The sequence below is a fragment of the Arvicola amphibius genome, chromosome 3, assembly GCF_903992535.2.
Source record: "Arvicola amphibius chromosome 3, mArvAmp1.2, whole genome shotgun sequence".
NCBI classification, from domain to species: Eukaryota; Metazoa; Chordata; class Mammalia; order Rodentia; family Cricetidae; genus Arvicola; species Arvicola amphibius.
The window spans coordinates 131,128,012-131,144,357 of record NC_052049.1 but is presented as its reverse complement, the minus strand read 5'-3'; the positions used below and the strand labels follow the sequence as shown (position 1 = coordinate 131,144,357).

The 16,346-nt window shown below is 50.5% G+C and overlaps 1 protein-coding gene across 1 annotated transcript in view; it reads right to left on the bottom strand.

Moving 5' to 3' along the window:
* Positions 1–16,346, bottom strand: part of Itga11 (integrin subunit alpha 11) — an 81,617-nt gene that overhangs the window by 27,225 nt on the left and 38,046 nt on the right. Inside the window, 5 exon segments of the mRNA XM_042054721.1 lie at positions 3,847–3,995; positions 4,533–4,677; positions 9,624–9,694; positions 11,111–11,276; positions 11,906–12,050. Coding sequence (XP_041910655.1) covers positions 3,847–3,995; positions 4,533–4,677; positions 9,624–9,694; positions 11,111–11,276; positions 11,906–12,050 — 676 coding nt within the window.

Sequence of the window (16,346 nt, the reverse complement as noted above, 5' to 3'; positions counted from 1 at the left end):
GAGACTACTCTTCATCTCTCCTGATTATTAGCTATAACGATGTATCTAGAATCTTTCTTCAGGACGTATTCTTTTTCTCATAAAGGCCCCATTTAAAAACATTTATTCTTTGAGAATTTTCAGACATGTATATAATGAAACCCAGTCCTACCCACTCTCCAGTTTGCCCCTCCAACTTCCCCCAGGTCCCCCTTAGTCGTCTTTGCTCAACATTATTTCTTCTCCCTTTAAAAAACAACAGACTAAATCCACTTAGCATTGCCCACATGTGGCCACACCCCTAAAGAATGGACTCTCCTTCATTCCGCAGCTATCAATTGCTAATAGGTCATCAGTTAGGGGTGGGGCCTCATGAGCTCCTCCCTGATCTAGGCTTGTGCAGGTAACCTTAGTTGCTGTGAACTCATGAGTGCAATAGCCAACTGTGACAGGTTGGTGTTTTGTGACTTGATTGCTGCTGATTCAGAGTTAGCTATGTCCATCCCCTAATGGTTTAATCAAGCCACAATAGTTAGTTCATTTCCAAGTGTCATGGAGCATACTGGCATTCCCACTGTTGATGGTGACCGACACTTGCCTGTCAGCGGGCTCACTCTCTCTTTATCTCTGTCCTTCATTGAGTGCATTGAGTGTAGCGATCCTCACGTGAGCGGGGGCACTGGTCACCATCCATTAGAGACTGAGGAATCCCCTGTCTCTACTTCCACCTCTACCGCATGCAGCCTGGTATTGGCCAGCATCTCGTTGCCTGACTGCTCCTCCTCTATGCTTGGCTCCCACCTCACCCTTGTGGTGGCCGCCTGGCCTCTAAACCCTGGCCATATACAGCCTGGTGTTTGGGATAAAGCCTACGTTCTTTAGCATGACCCTGTAAGATCTACCTCCCTTCCCAGTCTCTGCTCTGCTGCCCCTGGCTCCCAACATTGAGCCTCCTCCACCTGCCCCTTCCTGCTGTGCATCAGCGATTTCTCTTCCCTAAGATCCGCTTCTTACAAGCTTTCTTCTTCCTTACATCGTCTCCCCCTTCCCCTGCCTCCTGCAGACACTCAGGCTTCAGCTGATGCTTCGCTTCCTTTGAGAAGGTGTCTCTGACCTCTCAACCCCACTGTCCGTGACAAGGGTGTCTTCTCCCACCAGGGTCTGCTCCCTCCTTGGGAGCCTCTTGAGGGTAGGCCCTTGTAGGCTTGGGGATCATGCCTGGCACACAGGATGGGCTCAGTAAATGCTTAGAAGAGGGAACAGATCCTGCCTGTGGTAGGGCCCCATGTGAGACACTAAAACCTTGGGTTAGCTTGTGGGTACACCACGCTGTTAGGAGGCAGTGTTAAACCCAGGCCCTGGTACATGCCAGGCAAGAGCTCTGCCGCTGAGCTTACACCTCAGCCTGCTTTTTTTTTTTTTTTTTTTTTTTTTTTTTTTTTTTTTTTTGCTTGGGTTACTTGAAACCAAGAGGAGTCCAGTTGCCTGGCCAGGGTCAGAAGCCTGGTGATTGCTGGGCCAAGCCACTCTGACACAGGAAGCCTAATGCTCCTTCTGCCATGACTTCCAGGCATAAAACTATATAGCCTTGGCTGTCCTGGAACTTGCTATGTAGACCAGGCTGGTCTTGAACTCACAGAGATCTGCATGCCTCAGCCTCCCAAGTGCTGGAACTAAAGGAGTGTGCCATGTGCTTGGCTCAGTAGCCTGTTCTGAAGACTTACATGGGCTGGGGATGTGGCTCAGTTGGTAGAGTGCTTGCCTAGGATGCTGCAGCCCTGGGGCTGAGCCTCAGCACCGCATAAACCAGAGGTGGTGCTGCTTGCCTGTAATCCTAACACGGGAGCTGGAGGCAGGAGGGTTGGGAATTCAAGGCAATCCTCTGCAGTATAGTGAGTTTAAGGTCTTCCTGGGCTACATTAGACCCTGTCTCAAAACAAAACAAAAAAGCCTTTAAGAAGGAAGATAAATATACAGACAGAAGAAAAAGACAAGAGCCTGAGCCGGGTGGGGAAGGGAGAGAGGTGTCAACATAAAGTAATTATAAGGCAGACAGGAAAAGTCAACTAAATCTGTGGTTTCAGCTGTGTGGGTCACAGTGATCTTTCTTCAACTCTATGGTTTCTTGTTTTGGTGCTGGAGGTGGAGCCGATCAGGAAAGAGTCTTGAGTTTTCAGCATATTCCCTGTAGTTCCCAGGTCTAGCCTTTCCCTTCCTGAAGGTGCTAGCCTTGAGTGGGCTGAATCATGGGGGTGGAGGGTGGGTGGAGTGGGTTGCAGCAGATGGAGCTGGATGGAGCAGGGTGGAGCCGGTGGAGCGGGCTAGATCATGGTGGGGCAGGGTGGAGAGGGCTGGTGTGGGATGGAGTGGGATGGGGCAGAGTTTACCAGTCTGAACATGAGGTCCATACCAGTGCGCCGTTGGTCTAGAGGAGGAGTCAGAGAATTGTGACCCTCAGTAGCCTGCGCTCAGGTTGATAGGAGAGGTGTGTGTCCTGGTGACAGGACAGGGCAGGGGAAGCTGTAGGATGGGGCTGTAGTAATGAGAGAGGTAGGCCAGGGCCTGGTGGGGCTTAGCTGGGGTCCAGGGTACCAGAGGATGCTGCCAGTCAGGAGATGTCAAGGCCTGGTCTAGGTAGGGGCTGTTGGGAGTCAAGAGGTGACGTCATGCAAGAGCCTGAGTTCTTAGCATGACCTGGTCAGGAACCTGCTGTACGATCCTGGAGAAGCTGTGTCACTTCCTTGGCTTCTGCCGTGATTCATTTTGTTCCTGCCACCAGTGCTTGCTCACCAGAGCTTTCTAATTGGTGTCCTAACCACCTGACACAGCCTGTCACACAGTCTGGTTGTCAGCACATCCCAAGAGGGACAGTGGCATTAGCAGTGAGCTTTACTTCCAGGAAAAAGGAAGAAGCTGCTGTCCCTGTGGGTCTTGTGTGTATGTGTGTGGTGTGTGTGTGTGTGTGTGTGTGGTGGGGGAATGACATAGCTGTTTGGTTGGAAACATCACCTCAGCTCCCTGGCACCCCTTTGTACAAAGAGTCTGTATTGTTTAGTTGGGGGCTTTACCCCAGCCCCCTGGCATCCATTTTGGAATGTTGGGCCGAAGGTTCCATTTCAAAGCTTGGGAGTTGCCTCAGTCCAAACTCCACCTCCGAGAAAGCTGGCTAAATGGTGACCCCTCCTCGGGGAGGGTCAAAACCACTCCCACAGGCTATTTAAACTGCCCCTCAGAGAATGAACACATGGACTCCCCTTTTTCCTCTCCAGAGGTTGTTCAGGTTTTCCTTTTCCTCTCCATGTTTTCCCAGGGGCTACCTGGGAGTGCTGGCAGCCATTAAACCTGGGCATCTTCTAATTCGGACTGATTTGGTCTGATTGGGATTATTGCATCCGTGGAGAGGTTTGTCAGTCAGAAAATACCTAACAATAACAAGACAGCTCAAGGAGTGTGGCTGTCCTTTCAGAATACCCCAGGGCTAGGAGACACTCAGGCCAGGTAGCTAGACACTGAAGCTGCCTGGAGCAGCTACTCCTGAGCTCACCAGGCAGGGTAGCAGCAGAGGCCACCTGGCACTCTAGAGGCAAGAGGCCCAGAAGATGGAGGGAAGAAGTTGCCCCAGGCTCTCATTAGGAGCCAACCGGACTTTAAGGGGGGGGGGGGACGACAGTGCAGGTTCTATGGATGTTTAGGAGGTAACTGTTTTTGCAGGCACCTTCAATCAGAGAGAACTGGACCTGTGCCCCCAACACGGGGGATACTTGTGGGTGTGGGATCTTCTTGTTGAGAGGGAGGAGCCCTTTTTACTCACTCTGCCTAGGTCAGACCCTCACCCTTGCCCAGAGCCTGCCCCCTGTTCTCCATTACCTGCTCGCCCCGAAGGGCCTGATGGATGGTGAGGGTGCGGTTGTTGTACATAGTGAACAGAATGACCTTGCCCGTGTGGTTGAACCTGGGGGCTCCGGCCACGTACACCCGCCCCTGCTTGGAGGACACGACCGATGTCACTGTGTAGCCTGCCAGAGGAAGAAACAGACTGGTCTCTGATGCTGTGTGCTCAGTACAGCTTGCCGGGTTTTGGCATGGGGTGCAACAGGCCTGAGGAGGAACAGTGAGTCCTGTTTCCCTTGAGTGCATGGATTAATGGAAAGAGCCTGGAGACGTAGCTCAGTGGAGCGCATATGGTTGGCCTGTGCCAGGTCCTGTGCTTGATCCCCAGCCCCCAAACCAAACAGAATTATTTAATAAAAAGGAGAGTGGCTGTTGACTTTGTCCTAAGGGAGGCAGGCCCAGTGTGACGTAGCTCCAGTCTAGACCTAAAGCTTTAAGGACTCTGACAACTGACCGAAAGTTTAGAAGCTTCCACGGAAGCCTACTTATACTATGGGGAACTTGCTGTCATTTATTCTATATGGTCAGATGCTGGTATGGGGTGTGGGATGTAGCTAGGGAGAAACCAGCCTTGTAGCTAGAATTGCCAACAGGCACAGATGGGCTCTCAATCTGGGGCCCTCCTTACCCTCTGTCACCAGCCACCCTCCCACGGGCCTCACCTAGGTATGCAGCATGGTTCTTCAGCTCCTCCGGGAACTCCTTAAGGTAGGACTCCCGGTGGGGAATCACCTTGCCGGCACTTGTCTCCTTCAGTACGGCCCCATTCCAGTCATAGGCTCCCACGGCTCCCAGCAGGATTCCGTCCTGGCACCAGGGAAGAATGTGGCATCAGACCCCGTTTCTAGGGACCTCTTGCTGAAAGCACCCAGGTCTTGCGAACTCTGAGGCACCATAGTCACCTGGGGGTAACTTTGCCCAGATGGTGACTTAGAAACTCAGTTTTCAACTGGGCTCTTGACTTATAATCAAGCCTCAGAGACCATGGTTCCCTGAGCACAGAATGGTTAAAGCTGATCTCAAGGGTGTGAATTTAAAAACAGATAAAGGAACCTTCTAGAAATAAACTCTGAACCCAGGACAAACCTTCCACATTTCCTTGGACTTTTTAAACCACTTAGCTTCCTTGTTACCTACCCAGCCCAACACTCCTTCAAGCCCTGCTGTCCACAGGTGAGTGCCGGCCTTGGGAGCAACTGAGCAAAGGCCCCAGTCAGAGAGAAGGCAGTTTTGCTTTCTAGGAACAGCGGATTGTAGAGCTGAAGCAGAGTGGATGAGACAGGTTGGGCAGACAAGCCAGGGTCATGGAGCTTGTTTCTTCACTGACTTGGAGGGTGTCTCTTGCCCTGCCCACTACTGCAGGACAAGTGCATGCCACCATGCCTGGGTATGAAGGCAGGAGGTGTCATTTCCTGAGAACTGGGTCCCTGGACCCTCCCTGCCCCTAGTGTGAACAAACCACATGACTGGGCATAGGAAGGCAAACAGCAAGCCCTGAAAGAGGCGGAATGGTACCTGGACAGCAGTACAAGAAGGGGTGAGAATAATAGCCCTGCCCCCCGAGATTCAGGGGAGGGGTGGCTACCCTGTATCTTAGCTTTGGGCTTTAATTTTCTTTTGCAAATAGGGGCTGGGAAGATGTCTCAGTCAGTGAAGTGATTGCTTTGCAAGTACAGTGGCCTGCGTTCAGTCCTTAGGACTCATGGGAAAAGCAGCTGAGCATGGCGGCATGTGCCATAGACTCAGTGCTGGACAGGCATGTGGCCCCGGCTTGCTGGCCAGCCAACCCAGCCTATTTGGTGAGCTTCAGGCTAGTGGTGGACTCCTCCTCAAAATAAACAAAGAAAAAAAAAACCATAGAAACATGGAGTTGCTTCCTGGCTTCAATGTACCTAGGATGTGGCTTAGTGGTAGAGTGGTTACCAGGCACGGGCAAAGCCCTGGGTTCCATTCTCCACACCATATAAACTGGGCATGATGGTGTACACCTATAATCTCAGCACTGAGGTGGGGGAAGTAGAGGGATCAAAATCAAAGTTATCCTTGGCTACATAGTGACTTTGAGGCTAGCCTAGGCTTTATGAGATCCTTACTCATTGTGTGTGTGTGTGTGTGTGTGTGTGTGTGTGTGTGTGGGCGCGCTAGGGTAGAACACAGGGTCTGACCTGTGCTCGCCAAGCACTCTGCCAGCAGCGGCTTTGGCCTTTTACAGTTTTGGCAGGTAAGCCCCCCCTCCCCCCCCCCCCCCCCCCCCGGCCCCGTAACCCCATGCCCCAGCCCTCCATGAGCCCAGCTGGCTGGTTCTGGCTGGGTTCAAAGATCTCCTGCCATTTTAAAGAGGCAAGCTGATCTTATCCAACAGTTGAAAAGGCCAGTTCTCTGGAGGGAGAACTTCCCCTGTGGAATGTTTTTGCAACTATAAATAAGCTGTCTTGGGAGTGCCTGGTGCTCCGTCATGTTCAAAGTCCAATGTTCTAATTAGCTCCCTGCTCCACTCAGCTGGGAAGCACTGACAGTGGGCTGGGCCAAGACTGAGGTCCGGAATCCAAATTCCTGTTATCCACGGTCACTGCCAACATTCCTCGATTTTGGAGTATGCTCCTTCTTGGTGGGGCACTTTCTCATCCAGTCCCCTCCCGTGGGAGCCCACAGGGGCCCTGGGAGGGGGCAGACTCCTTATCTGCACTTGGGGCTCGAAGAGAGGCAGACACATTCCCAAAGTCACACAGCAAGTCTGGGCGGGGCTGGGTCTTCGGCCAGAGGGTAGGTGGGGCAGCAAGAAAAGCCCCCACTGGTTTTCCCAAGCCCCAAGTGGCCCCTGCTTCCGGGTTTTCTACCTGAGCCCCTCCAGAAGGTGGGCCCCCCTTTCTTTATGTCTGTTTGCTGAGTCCAAGTTTGCTAGACTTCTTGACTTCTGGGGAGAGTTTTGAAGAGGTGTTGTGGCCTTGCTGACAGCAGGGACCTCTGGTGTGCTGAGGAAGGCCGGCTCCACCCAGGTGCCTGGCCCTGCTGGGAGGGCCTTTTCCATCCTCCCTGTGTAGGGTTTGAGAACTTCCCTGGACCTCAGGAGCGAGGGGCAAGGCGAGCTCCATTTCACCTATGCCATTGTATCTTGGCCACAGATAGACTTGGGTCCTAAAGTGGATTTGTTGGGGACAGGCGTACTAGGAAGTGTTCATGAAGGCCATCCAAACAAATCTCCCAGGCCACAGTCTTCCCAGCTGAGGGCCCCAGACATCCAAAATCTGGGGGAAAAAAATCTAGAATATCCCGGGGAAAAGGCCAGAACTTTGGTGGGGGACGCCAGGCGTGTGGCCCAGCTGGGAAATGGCGTGAATCATCTGGGAAAGACTGGCATCTGGCATCCAGTGTTTCCTTATGGGCCTGTCTGGATTCCCTGACTTATGGCCTTCAGGCCATCCTAGATTTATGGGGTCACTGAGCTTCTATGACATAGCCCCAGGGTATCTATCTCTACCTGGGTGGCCTTCACTGAAGGGACAGTCGTGTGTGCGCCCCCACCCCCCACTGCCATGACACCTGGCCATATCTGGAGACATCCTTGGCCATCTCAGTTCAGGGTGGTGGCAGAGTGTTCCTCCCATGGAGGAGTTCTCTGGGGCCTCCCACAAGCGGGTGTCAACTGTTTATAATTTCCTCCTAGGCCTTGGAGCTCTAGACTTGCTTTCCTGGGAGGCAGCTGTCGCTCTCCTCATCCTGGTGTCCATGCTGTTTTGGTAGCTTGTGGGCTGATTTTGAGTGGCAAGGCTCATTGCTGATTCCTTTTGGTATTTCAGCTACGTCTTAATCAATACTCTCTGCTCTTCATGAAGTTGTATCTTCTTGCTGTGTTTGCCCCCTCTTCCCTGTTGCCCTTTCTGTGTGGCGGGTGCATGCATGTGAGTATGCAGGAGGGCATGCCCATGCCAATGCCTGTGCCTTTGGAGGCCAGAGCGGAATATCAGATGTCCTCCTCTGTCACTGCTGACGCTTCTGCCTTGAGGCAGCAGTCTCTCACTGAACTGGAAGCCTATCAATTGGCTAGGAACGCTGGCCAGTGAGCTCTCATGATTCACCCATCTCTCTCTTCCAATGCTGGGATTATGGGTATATGCAGCCATGCTGGGTATTTAAAATCAGATCCTCATTCTTGCTCTTTCCCCAGAGACAATACAGCATGGATAGTACTGAGCAGGGATTGGCTGACTGACTTCATGTAAATGTAAGCTCCTGCCTCCTGGTGGCCCAGTTCCACCTCTGCTCCTCCTGAATCCCAGCCTTAAGAAGGCACTTAAAAGACCACTGGGCCCAGCCACCTAAATCAGGATGACTGTCACCACTTGCAGACCTCACAGGGCTCTTTTGAGCATGAAATGAGGTGCAGGGACCCCTGGGGGAAGTTTACAGGGCTGTGCACCTGGCCAGGGGCTGCTGGGATGGTGGGAAATCCTTGCTCGTATCTTGCTGTATCCATCTCAGTGGACTTGATACTGTACAGATGGGGCCTGGCAAAAATCTGCACACACCACATTTCCAAACATCTGCCTGCTGCTTAGCATGCATGAGCTGCCCTCTCCAATCTGGGATCTCTTACTCAGAGCTCCTGGGAGCCTCTCTCTGAGCAGCTGCCGACTGCAGAGGGAAGAGCTCACGCAGTCCTTGCTCACGTCACTTTAGCCCCAGCTTGCCTGACCTCGTGAATCCGTCTTTTACCTGCAGGATGGGAACCAGGAATCCTGCCCTGCCCACATCCCAGAAGGGTTCAGAGGATGTGGGGGGACGACAGAGGGATGTGTAATCATTGTGGGCCTGCAGACCTTTCCTAAACACGGAGAGTGTACACACACACACACACACACACACACACAAAACAAACAAACATAAAAACCAAAGCCCAAAACAAAACAAAACAAAACAAAAAACTCAAGACACCTGTTGTCTGAATCACACATACCTGGAGGGGGAGCATGCACTGGTATACTCTCGGGGCTGACATGCTTCCTACATGGAGCCCCCAGGATGTGACAGTTTATTAAATGTTTCCCAAAACACTGACTTTGTTCCTCTGTGAGGGTCCAGGCTCCCTTAGGTAAGCCTCAGGTGAACATGGCCCCTGACACCATGTGTTGTTAGTGACACCTGCAGCCTGTCCTTCGTGGGCAAGGCACACCTGGGACTGTTTTAGTCAGAGTCTGAACAGAGATGGGTTTTGCAGCCTCCTGAGGGAGCTGGGAGCTATAGACACCTTCCCGACATGAGTATAGGCCCTGGCCCATCTGGCACAGGTCACCTCAGACTCTGATGCTATCAGGTACTTGCTGTTTGGTTTTGTCATTTGACCTGATTGTGTGGGTTTCTATGGACTGAATGAGATGTTAGGTCCTGGGAGGTATCCACCCCTGCACACCCACTCAGCTTCTTGCCTCTCTCTCTCTCTCTCTCTCTCTCTCTCTCTCTCTCTCTCCCTCCCTCCCTCCCTCCCTCCCTCCCTCCCTCCCCCCCCCCCCCGTCTCTGTCTCTGTCTCTGTCTGTGTGTGTGTGTGTAACATGTATAGTGAGCTGGCTTCTGAAGCAGGCAGAAGACACTAGAAATAAGTTGAAGACCTTAACTTCCCTATTCCAGGCTTTAGAAGATTCTAGGAGGCAAAGAGACCCTGAAAAAGACACGGGAGAGCCATAAAAGGTGGGAGGGCAAACAGACCTGGATGAGTAAGGAAAGAGAGAAGTAGGGAGGGAGGAGGAAGATCTTGTACCTCTACCACATGCGAGGAAAAGCCCGTCTGTGACATCTCCAGTCCAAAAGAGGTTTCATTCTTGTTGGTGCCTAAAACAACAACGAGAAGATGTTAGCTCTCTGCATCACCAGTTAGTCCATGGGTCCTGTGTCCTGGGGCATCACGGGAACTGGGGCTCTTTTCTGAGTGGGCCCTGAGGTGAGGCCTGGACTGCTTCATCATCACCCTGTTTTGGGGTATTAATAATGACTATCAAAGTGCACACATGCATGTGTGTGTGTGTGTTTGCAAGCCTGTGCACAGCTGCAGAGTCACTCAGTTCTGCAAAGAGCCTGGGATAAACCACGCAGCAGAACATGTGCAGTACAAATGACTGTTAAAGTGTGTAGTGGGGGGGCGGGGCAGCAAATGAAAACGTGTGAAATTCATGTAGGTTTTGGGAAAGAAGTGCTACTCCTTCTGCTCACTCCCATTGGTCACAGGATTTGGCTGCTGGTCTCTAAACATTAACGGAGGCTTGCCGCCACTGTGGATCCACACAAGAAAGGCCATGTGTGCTGAAAGCGGCCCTTGAACAAGCCATCCGAACCGCATTCTCACCACCTAAGGTGACCATTCACTGGGGAGACCGCTGGTTTGACTCTGAGTTCCAGGGCTGTGTCAGAGCCCAAGTCCAAGCGTGGGAGAGCCATGGTAGTCTCTGCACAAATCCGTTCGGTGTCATTTCAACACATTGCTGACTTCTCAAGCTCTGGGATACTCTTTGTCTCTTATCTCTCTCCTCCCCTCCCACCTAGATGCCTAGATCCCCATGTGAGGAGAGCCCGCCACAGACAGACACAGCAAGAATGAGATCCCTGCAGATGGGATTCTTTGCAGAGCTCTCCCCCCACATGCCACTCTACTGGGGAATTAAACCGTGTTCTTGTTTTTTTTAAAATGGTTTGTTACAGCCCAGGCTCACTATGGAGCTGAGGGTGACTTGATTCTGCATCTCCTGCCACTACCTCCTGAGAACTGGGGTTACAGGCAAGCACCCTATGCCTGGTTTTATGCAGTCCTGGAGACTGAAGCCAGGGCTTCATGCACGCTAGGTAAGTGCTCTCCCAACATTCCCAGCCTCAAACTACGACTTTGATTTTCACAAAGTAGAGTGAGGGAGGACCAGTAGGTTCTGTGAGTACATGCAGGACCTATGTCAGAAAATGGAGCAAGGCCTGTTGGGTTCAACTTAGGAAAACAATGCATATTTTTCAGTGTAAATCTGTCATAAGTACTTCTTTTATGTTTGGTAAGTCTGGAAACCCTAGTTCAAACATGCCCTTCCCCCACCAATGTCCTCAGTAGTCAAACAACAGAGTCTCAGAACACTCAGCCCAGTTAGAGTCGACACAGAGTGGTGCCCAACCGTGGGCACTTTGGGTCAGACAGTGGTTTTTGCTAAGACAATGTGCTCTATGAAATTATAGTCCTTGGACAGAGGTGTAAGCCCATGAGCTGGTCACCTTCCAAGCTGAAGATCCTGTCCCCGAGGGCATCGACAATGTCCTTCAGGGCCGCCTCGTCTGTGACGTTGAAGAAGTGCTTGTCATCGGGGTCACTTGCGATGTATTTGATTTCATTTAGAAAAGTTTCTGGATTGATCCCCCTGCGGTTGTAGTAGCCCAAGACCTGCCAGAGAACAGGGGCAGGGACGACAAACCAGGACATAGTACCGACTTCTCCACACACCCACAACCCCAGACCTCAAGGACCCGGAGGTGGGCTGCAGCCTTGAGCCTTTCTCAAGGCACCAATGGCGTTTGAAAACAGATACTCTTTGGGGCTACCAGATAAGACCCTTGAGATTAGCTAGGGCTCTGGAATCTGGGAGGATTGGGGGTCCTTTTTTTTTTTCTTTAAACTCCCTGGAAAAAGGAGAAAAATGGAATCCCAAACACATCTGTGGAAACCTACACATGTCTGCGTAACACACGTACAATGTTAAGAGTCAATTTAGAAACAAAAGTAGCTCCAATCGTCTGGATGAGAACTCGCCCTGCAGCCAAGGATGACCTTGAATTTCTGCTCTTCCTGCCTTGCCTCCTTAGTGCTGGGATTGCAGGTGTGCACCACCATATCTGGTTTTAAACATTGCTGGGAATGAAACCTGGGGCCTCTTGCACACCCCACTTGTTCTTCAGAGGAGGATACAGCTTGTTGTACCTTTGCTAGGGAGGCAGCTCCTGGGAATTCCTGGGGGTTTGAGGGCAGAGCCTCTGAGAGTAACCAACACTCCCCACCCCCGGGGTAGAACTTACGGCCACTGCGTATCTGGTCACATTGTCCTTCTCGCTTTGCCGGATCACCCTTTCCAGGTCTGGGCTGTCATGGGATTCCCCATCAGTGATAACAATCATCACCTTCTTGGCCCCTTTCCTTCCACCCTTCTGGAAAGCCTCTGAACTGGAACCAGATGCAGGGATTGGTCAGAAGAGGGATATGGGAACAGGGCAGCCTGATGTCCTCTAGGGGGCAGCCAAGGAAGCTGCAACTGTGGACACCCCAGTAGCTCAAGGTCTGCATCACAATGCTCTTGCACCAGTTGGTCTGCTGGGTCTTGAATATGCTTGTGCATGTGTGTGCATGCCCAATGCTTGTGTGTGGGAGTGAACATTTGCGTGTAGAAACTAGAGGTTGACATTGGCTATCTCTGTCATTCCCTATCATATCTTTTTGAGACAGGGTCTTTTGTTGAACACAGTAGCTGCTAGAATCCACCTGTCTCTGTTTCCCAAGCACTGGAACTACAGGTGTGTGCAGTCAGTGCTGTGGGTGCTGATGAGCTCAGCGGAAGTCCTCACGCTCGTGTGGCAAACACTTTACCAACTGAGTCATTTCCCCAGCTCTGGATCCGTTGCTTTAAAAGAGTGCACTGCCCTCTTGGAGTCCCATTCCTGCTGTATGGTAGGCAGAGGGGTAGGGAGGAGGGGAGACCATGGGGAAGCAAACCTGACTGGGATAAGTCAGACTCAGAGACCCAGCTGCATGTCAGAATCTCTTGGTGAGAGGTTTAAACATTTTTTGATGCTTGGGGCCTATCCAGACCCAAACACTTGAGGGAGTATAGCCTGGACATTGATGTCGTTCCTTCTTTCCTTTCTTCTTTCCCTCCTTCTCTTTTCTTTTGTATTTTCTTTCTATGTGGGGTGTGGAATCATATGTGTGTGTGTTCAACATGTGTGAGTGCATGTATGTATGTACACCAGAGATTACCATCAGAGTCTTTCTCCATCATTCTCTACCTTACATACAGAGGCAGGGTCTTTGACTTGTCTAGCTAGCCAGCTTGCGCTAGGAACCCCTCATCTCTGCCACCCACTGGGATTATAGGTAGGGCCCCCAGGTCCACCCGGCATTTGTATGGGTTCTGGGGACCTGAATTCGAGTCCTCGTACTTATACATCAGGCCACTTTGCCTGCTGAGCATCTAGCTATGCTGTTGGTTTTGTGTGTCAACTTGACACAAGCTTGAGTTGTCAGAGAGGAAGGAGCCTCAGTTTAGGAAAGGCCTCCATGAGCTCCAGCTGTAAGAAAGCAGACTGAGCAAGCCAGGGGAAGCAAGCTCCCCTCCTTGGCCTCTGCAGCAGCTCCTGCCTCCAGGTTCCTGCTCTGCTTGAGTTCCTGTTCTGACTTCCTACAGTGATGGACTATGATCTAGAAGTGTAAGCCAGATAAACTCTTTCCTCCTCAGCTTGCTCTTTGGTCATGGTGTTTAGTCACAACCTAGAAACCCTAAGACTGAAATTGGTACCAGCATAGTGGGGGTATTGCTGAGACAGACCCGATCATGTGTAGGGGAGGATTGTAGAAGGACTTTGGAGCTTTGGGCAGAAGAGCCATTGAGGGCTAAGAACTCTGTGGCATGTTCTGTGGGCGCTCGGAAGGTAAGGACGTTGAGAGCAGCGCAGAGGATGGAGGCCTGGCTTGTGACATGTCAGAGGGGGTTTAAAGACTCTATCAGGGCCATTTGTTATTTTGAATTAAGCTTTTGTGGTTTCTGGTTAGCAAGAATCAGCTGTGATTAACAAGATCCCAGAAACACAAACGTGAAACCTTTACATTACCGGGACAATTGATGCTGACCTGCTGGAGCTAAGAAATTAGCAGTGATGAAGAAGAGACCAGCATCGTTGAGGTGGCTATGGTTATACCTCGTGATGGCAGCTGGACTTGGTCATGTGTAAGCGTCCCCCAGGTGGTACTGGTTTTGAAAGCGTGAAGGGGTTATGGAGAACAGCTGGGACTTGGCTCTGTAAGAGGCCAGGAGAGGCAATTGGTGACAGTGCAGCCTCAGTGGCAGTTGAAGACCCAGGATTGAAGGGGGTCATGCAGAGAAGCTGAGGCCAGGCACTGTAAAGAGCACCCATGAGAGGCTATTGGTTAAGTGCATCCCAGTTGCAGTTAGGGAGCCCAGCATTTTGAAGATGCCAGTACCATGGGAAGACAACCAAGAACAGCAGAAGCCATAGAGTCGGGCCAGCTGGAACCCAGAAGACAAACTGTGTGCTGCAGAGGACAGAGCTGGAGAAGTGACCCAGGCCCTTTGCAGGAGTCCAGAGATCATGGGTGAATCCCAGATAACTGGACATTGAGTTATTTACACTGTTGGAGTTTGGTTTTGCTTGGTTCAAATTGTGATGGTGTCCTGGTTCATCTCTCTTAAAGAGGACATTTAATTTTTACTTTTAAGGGAGCCTACAGATGAAAGGCTTGAACTTTTAAAAGAGATTGGATATTCTAAAGAGACAGAAATTTTACTGTGCTTGAATTTGTAAAGGCCATGGGACTTTTAAAATTATAATTTTAATGTGAGATTTTGGGAATGAATAAGAAAGGGAAGATTGTGGATTAATAGTAATGTATTTGTGTGGGCCCAGCCCTGGGCATGTGCTGAGCCTCAGAGCTGCCTCCTCAACCCGTAATGCCCTCTTGCACTCCCTTGGTGGGTCAGCACCCTTAGCTCTGCTCAAGGTCACTCTCTGGCATCTACTCTGCCTCCCTATTGACAGATCTTTCTGGTGGAGGTCATGCCTCTCGAACTTGAGTTAAGATTAGCGCTAACGCTTGTCAGAGCTCTGTGCTGGTTGGGAACCACCAAGTCCGGGAACCACAAATCTCTACCTTTGTGTCCCCTTGACCCTGTGGCTTAGATCTTAGCCTGATAGTAGATTCACAGAAAAAAAAACAAACAAACAGGCAAAAATACAAACCAAAGGCACAGCAGAATGAATTGGAGACAACCGTGTAAAGAGAGAAAAATGTTCATCTTAAAAAGTTTGTGAGTGCCTAGGAGCACATACCTTTAACTGTAGCTACTTGGGGGCTTGAGGCTAGCCTGGACTATGTAGCAAGACCTTTTATCAAGAAATACGATTAAGACTGGAAATACAACTCATTTGCAGAACACTCGTATAGAAAAACAAGGCCATGGGTTCCATCTTAAGATCTGCAAACCCATCCACCCATCCATCATCATAGTATTGGCTATAATTTGGGACCTAAACACGGCAGGTTCCAAAGCTAGAATTCAAACTTTACTGGAGGTGGAGATTGCAACCTCAGTAGCGATCATGAGTTACAAATGGCTCAACTTGTCCTGTGAGTCACATGTAAGTCATGGACTTGAGGTTGGTTGACTGCAAGATGAACCCAAATCGGTGAGCTTTATTCCCACACTAGTCATTTAGCTTCACAGTAGGAAGTGACAGCCCCTCGTGGTCACTGGCTTCTGTCATTGTTATCAGAAGGGCCTGTGGTCACAGTTGTCATTCTAGTGATGGCCAAGAGGCAAAGTGGCCAGTTCTTTGAGAGGAAGAATAGAGAGCCATCTTTGAGTGGAGGACTGCTTGCTTAGGCAGTGCCTGGGCAAGTGTTCACAAACAGAAGCACAGGAACTGAGTGGTGATGTCACCAGAGGAGTCATGGGGTTGGAAAAGTTGTGATCTTCTGACCATGTGAAATCATGTTCCAATTTAGAGATATTCAATTTAGACGTATTCAATTAAAGTGACTTTCACCTTGTCAATGCAGGTGCCTAGGCCTTGGATCATAAAACCTTTAATTTTGGCTGATTTTATTGGTGGTAAACAGAGGGCATTCAGCAGTGACATCAATAGAATAAGCTTGTGAACTCCCATGTGAACATCTTGAGGTGACAGACATTGAATGTGTTCTGGTGTGAGTTCTAAGGAATCAGTCTCTTTACCACCTCAGAGGTTAGATTTAACCGTGTTCTTTTTTTTTTTTTTTTTTTTTTGGTTTTTCGAGACAGGGTTTCTCTGCAGCTTTAGAGCCTGTCCTGGAGCTAGCTCTTGTAGACCAGGCTGGTCTCGAACTCACAGAGATCCGCCTGCCTCTGCCTCCCAAGTGCTGGGATTAAAGGCGTGCGCCACCACCGCCCGGCTTAACCGTGTTCTTTATATGCCACCAATGACACACACTGTATAGACACACTCTGTGCTCAGAACCAACATGCTTTTCATTTATTTATTTATGTATTTATGTATGTATGTATGTATGTATTTATTTATTTATTTATTATGTATACAATGTTCTGTCTATGTATATGCCTGAAGGCCAGAAAAGGCTACCAGACCTCACTACAGATGGTTGTGAGCCACCATGTGGTTGCTGGGAATTGAACTCAGGACCTTTGGAAGAGCAGGCAATGCTCTTAAACACTGAGCCATCTCTCCAGCC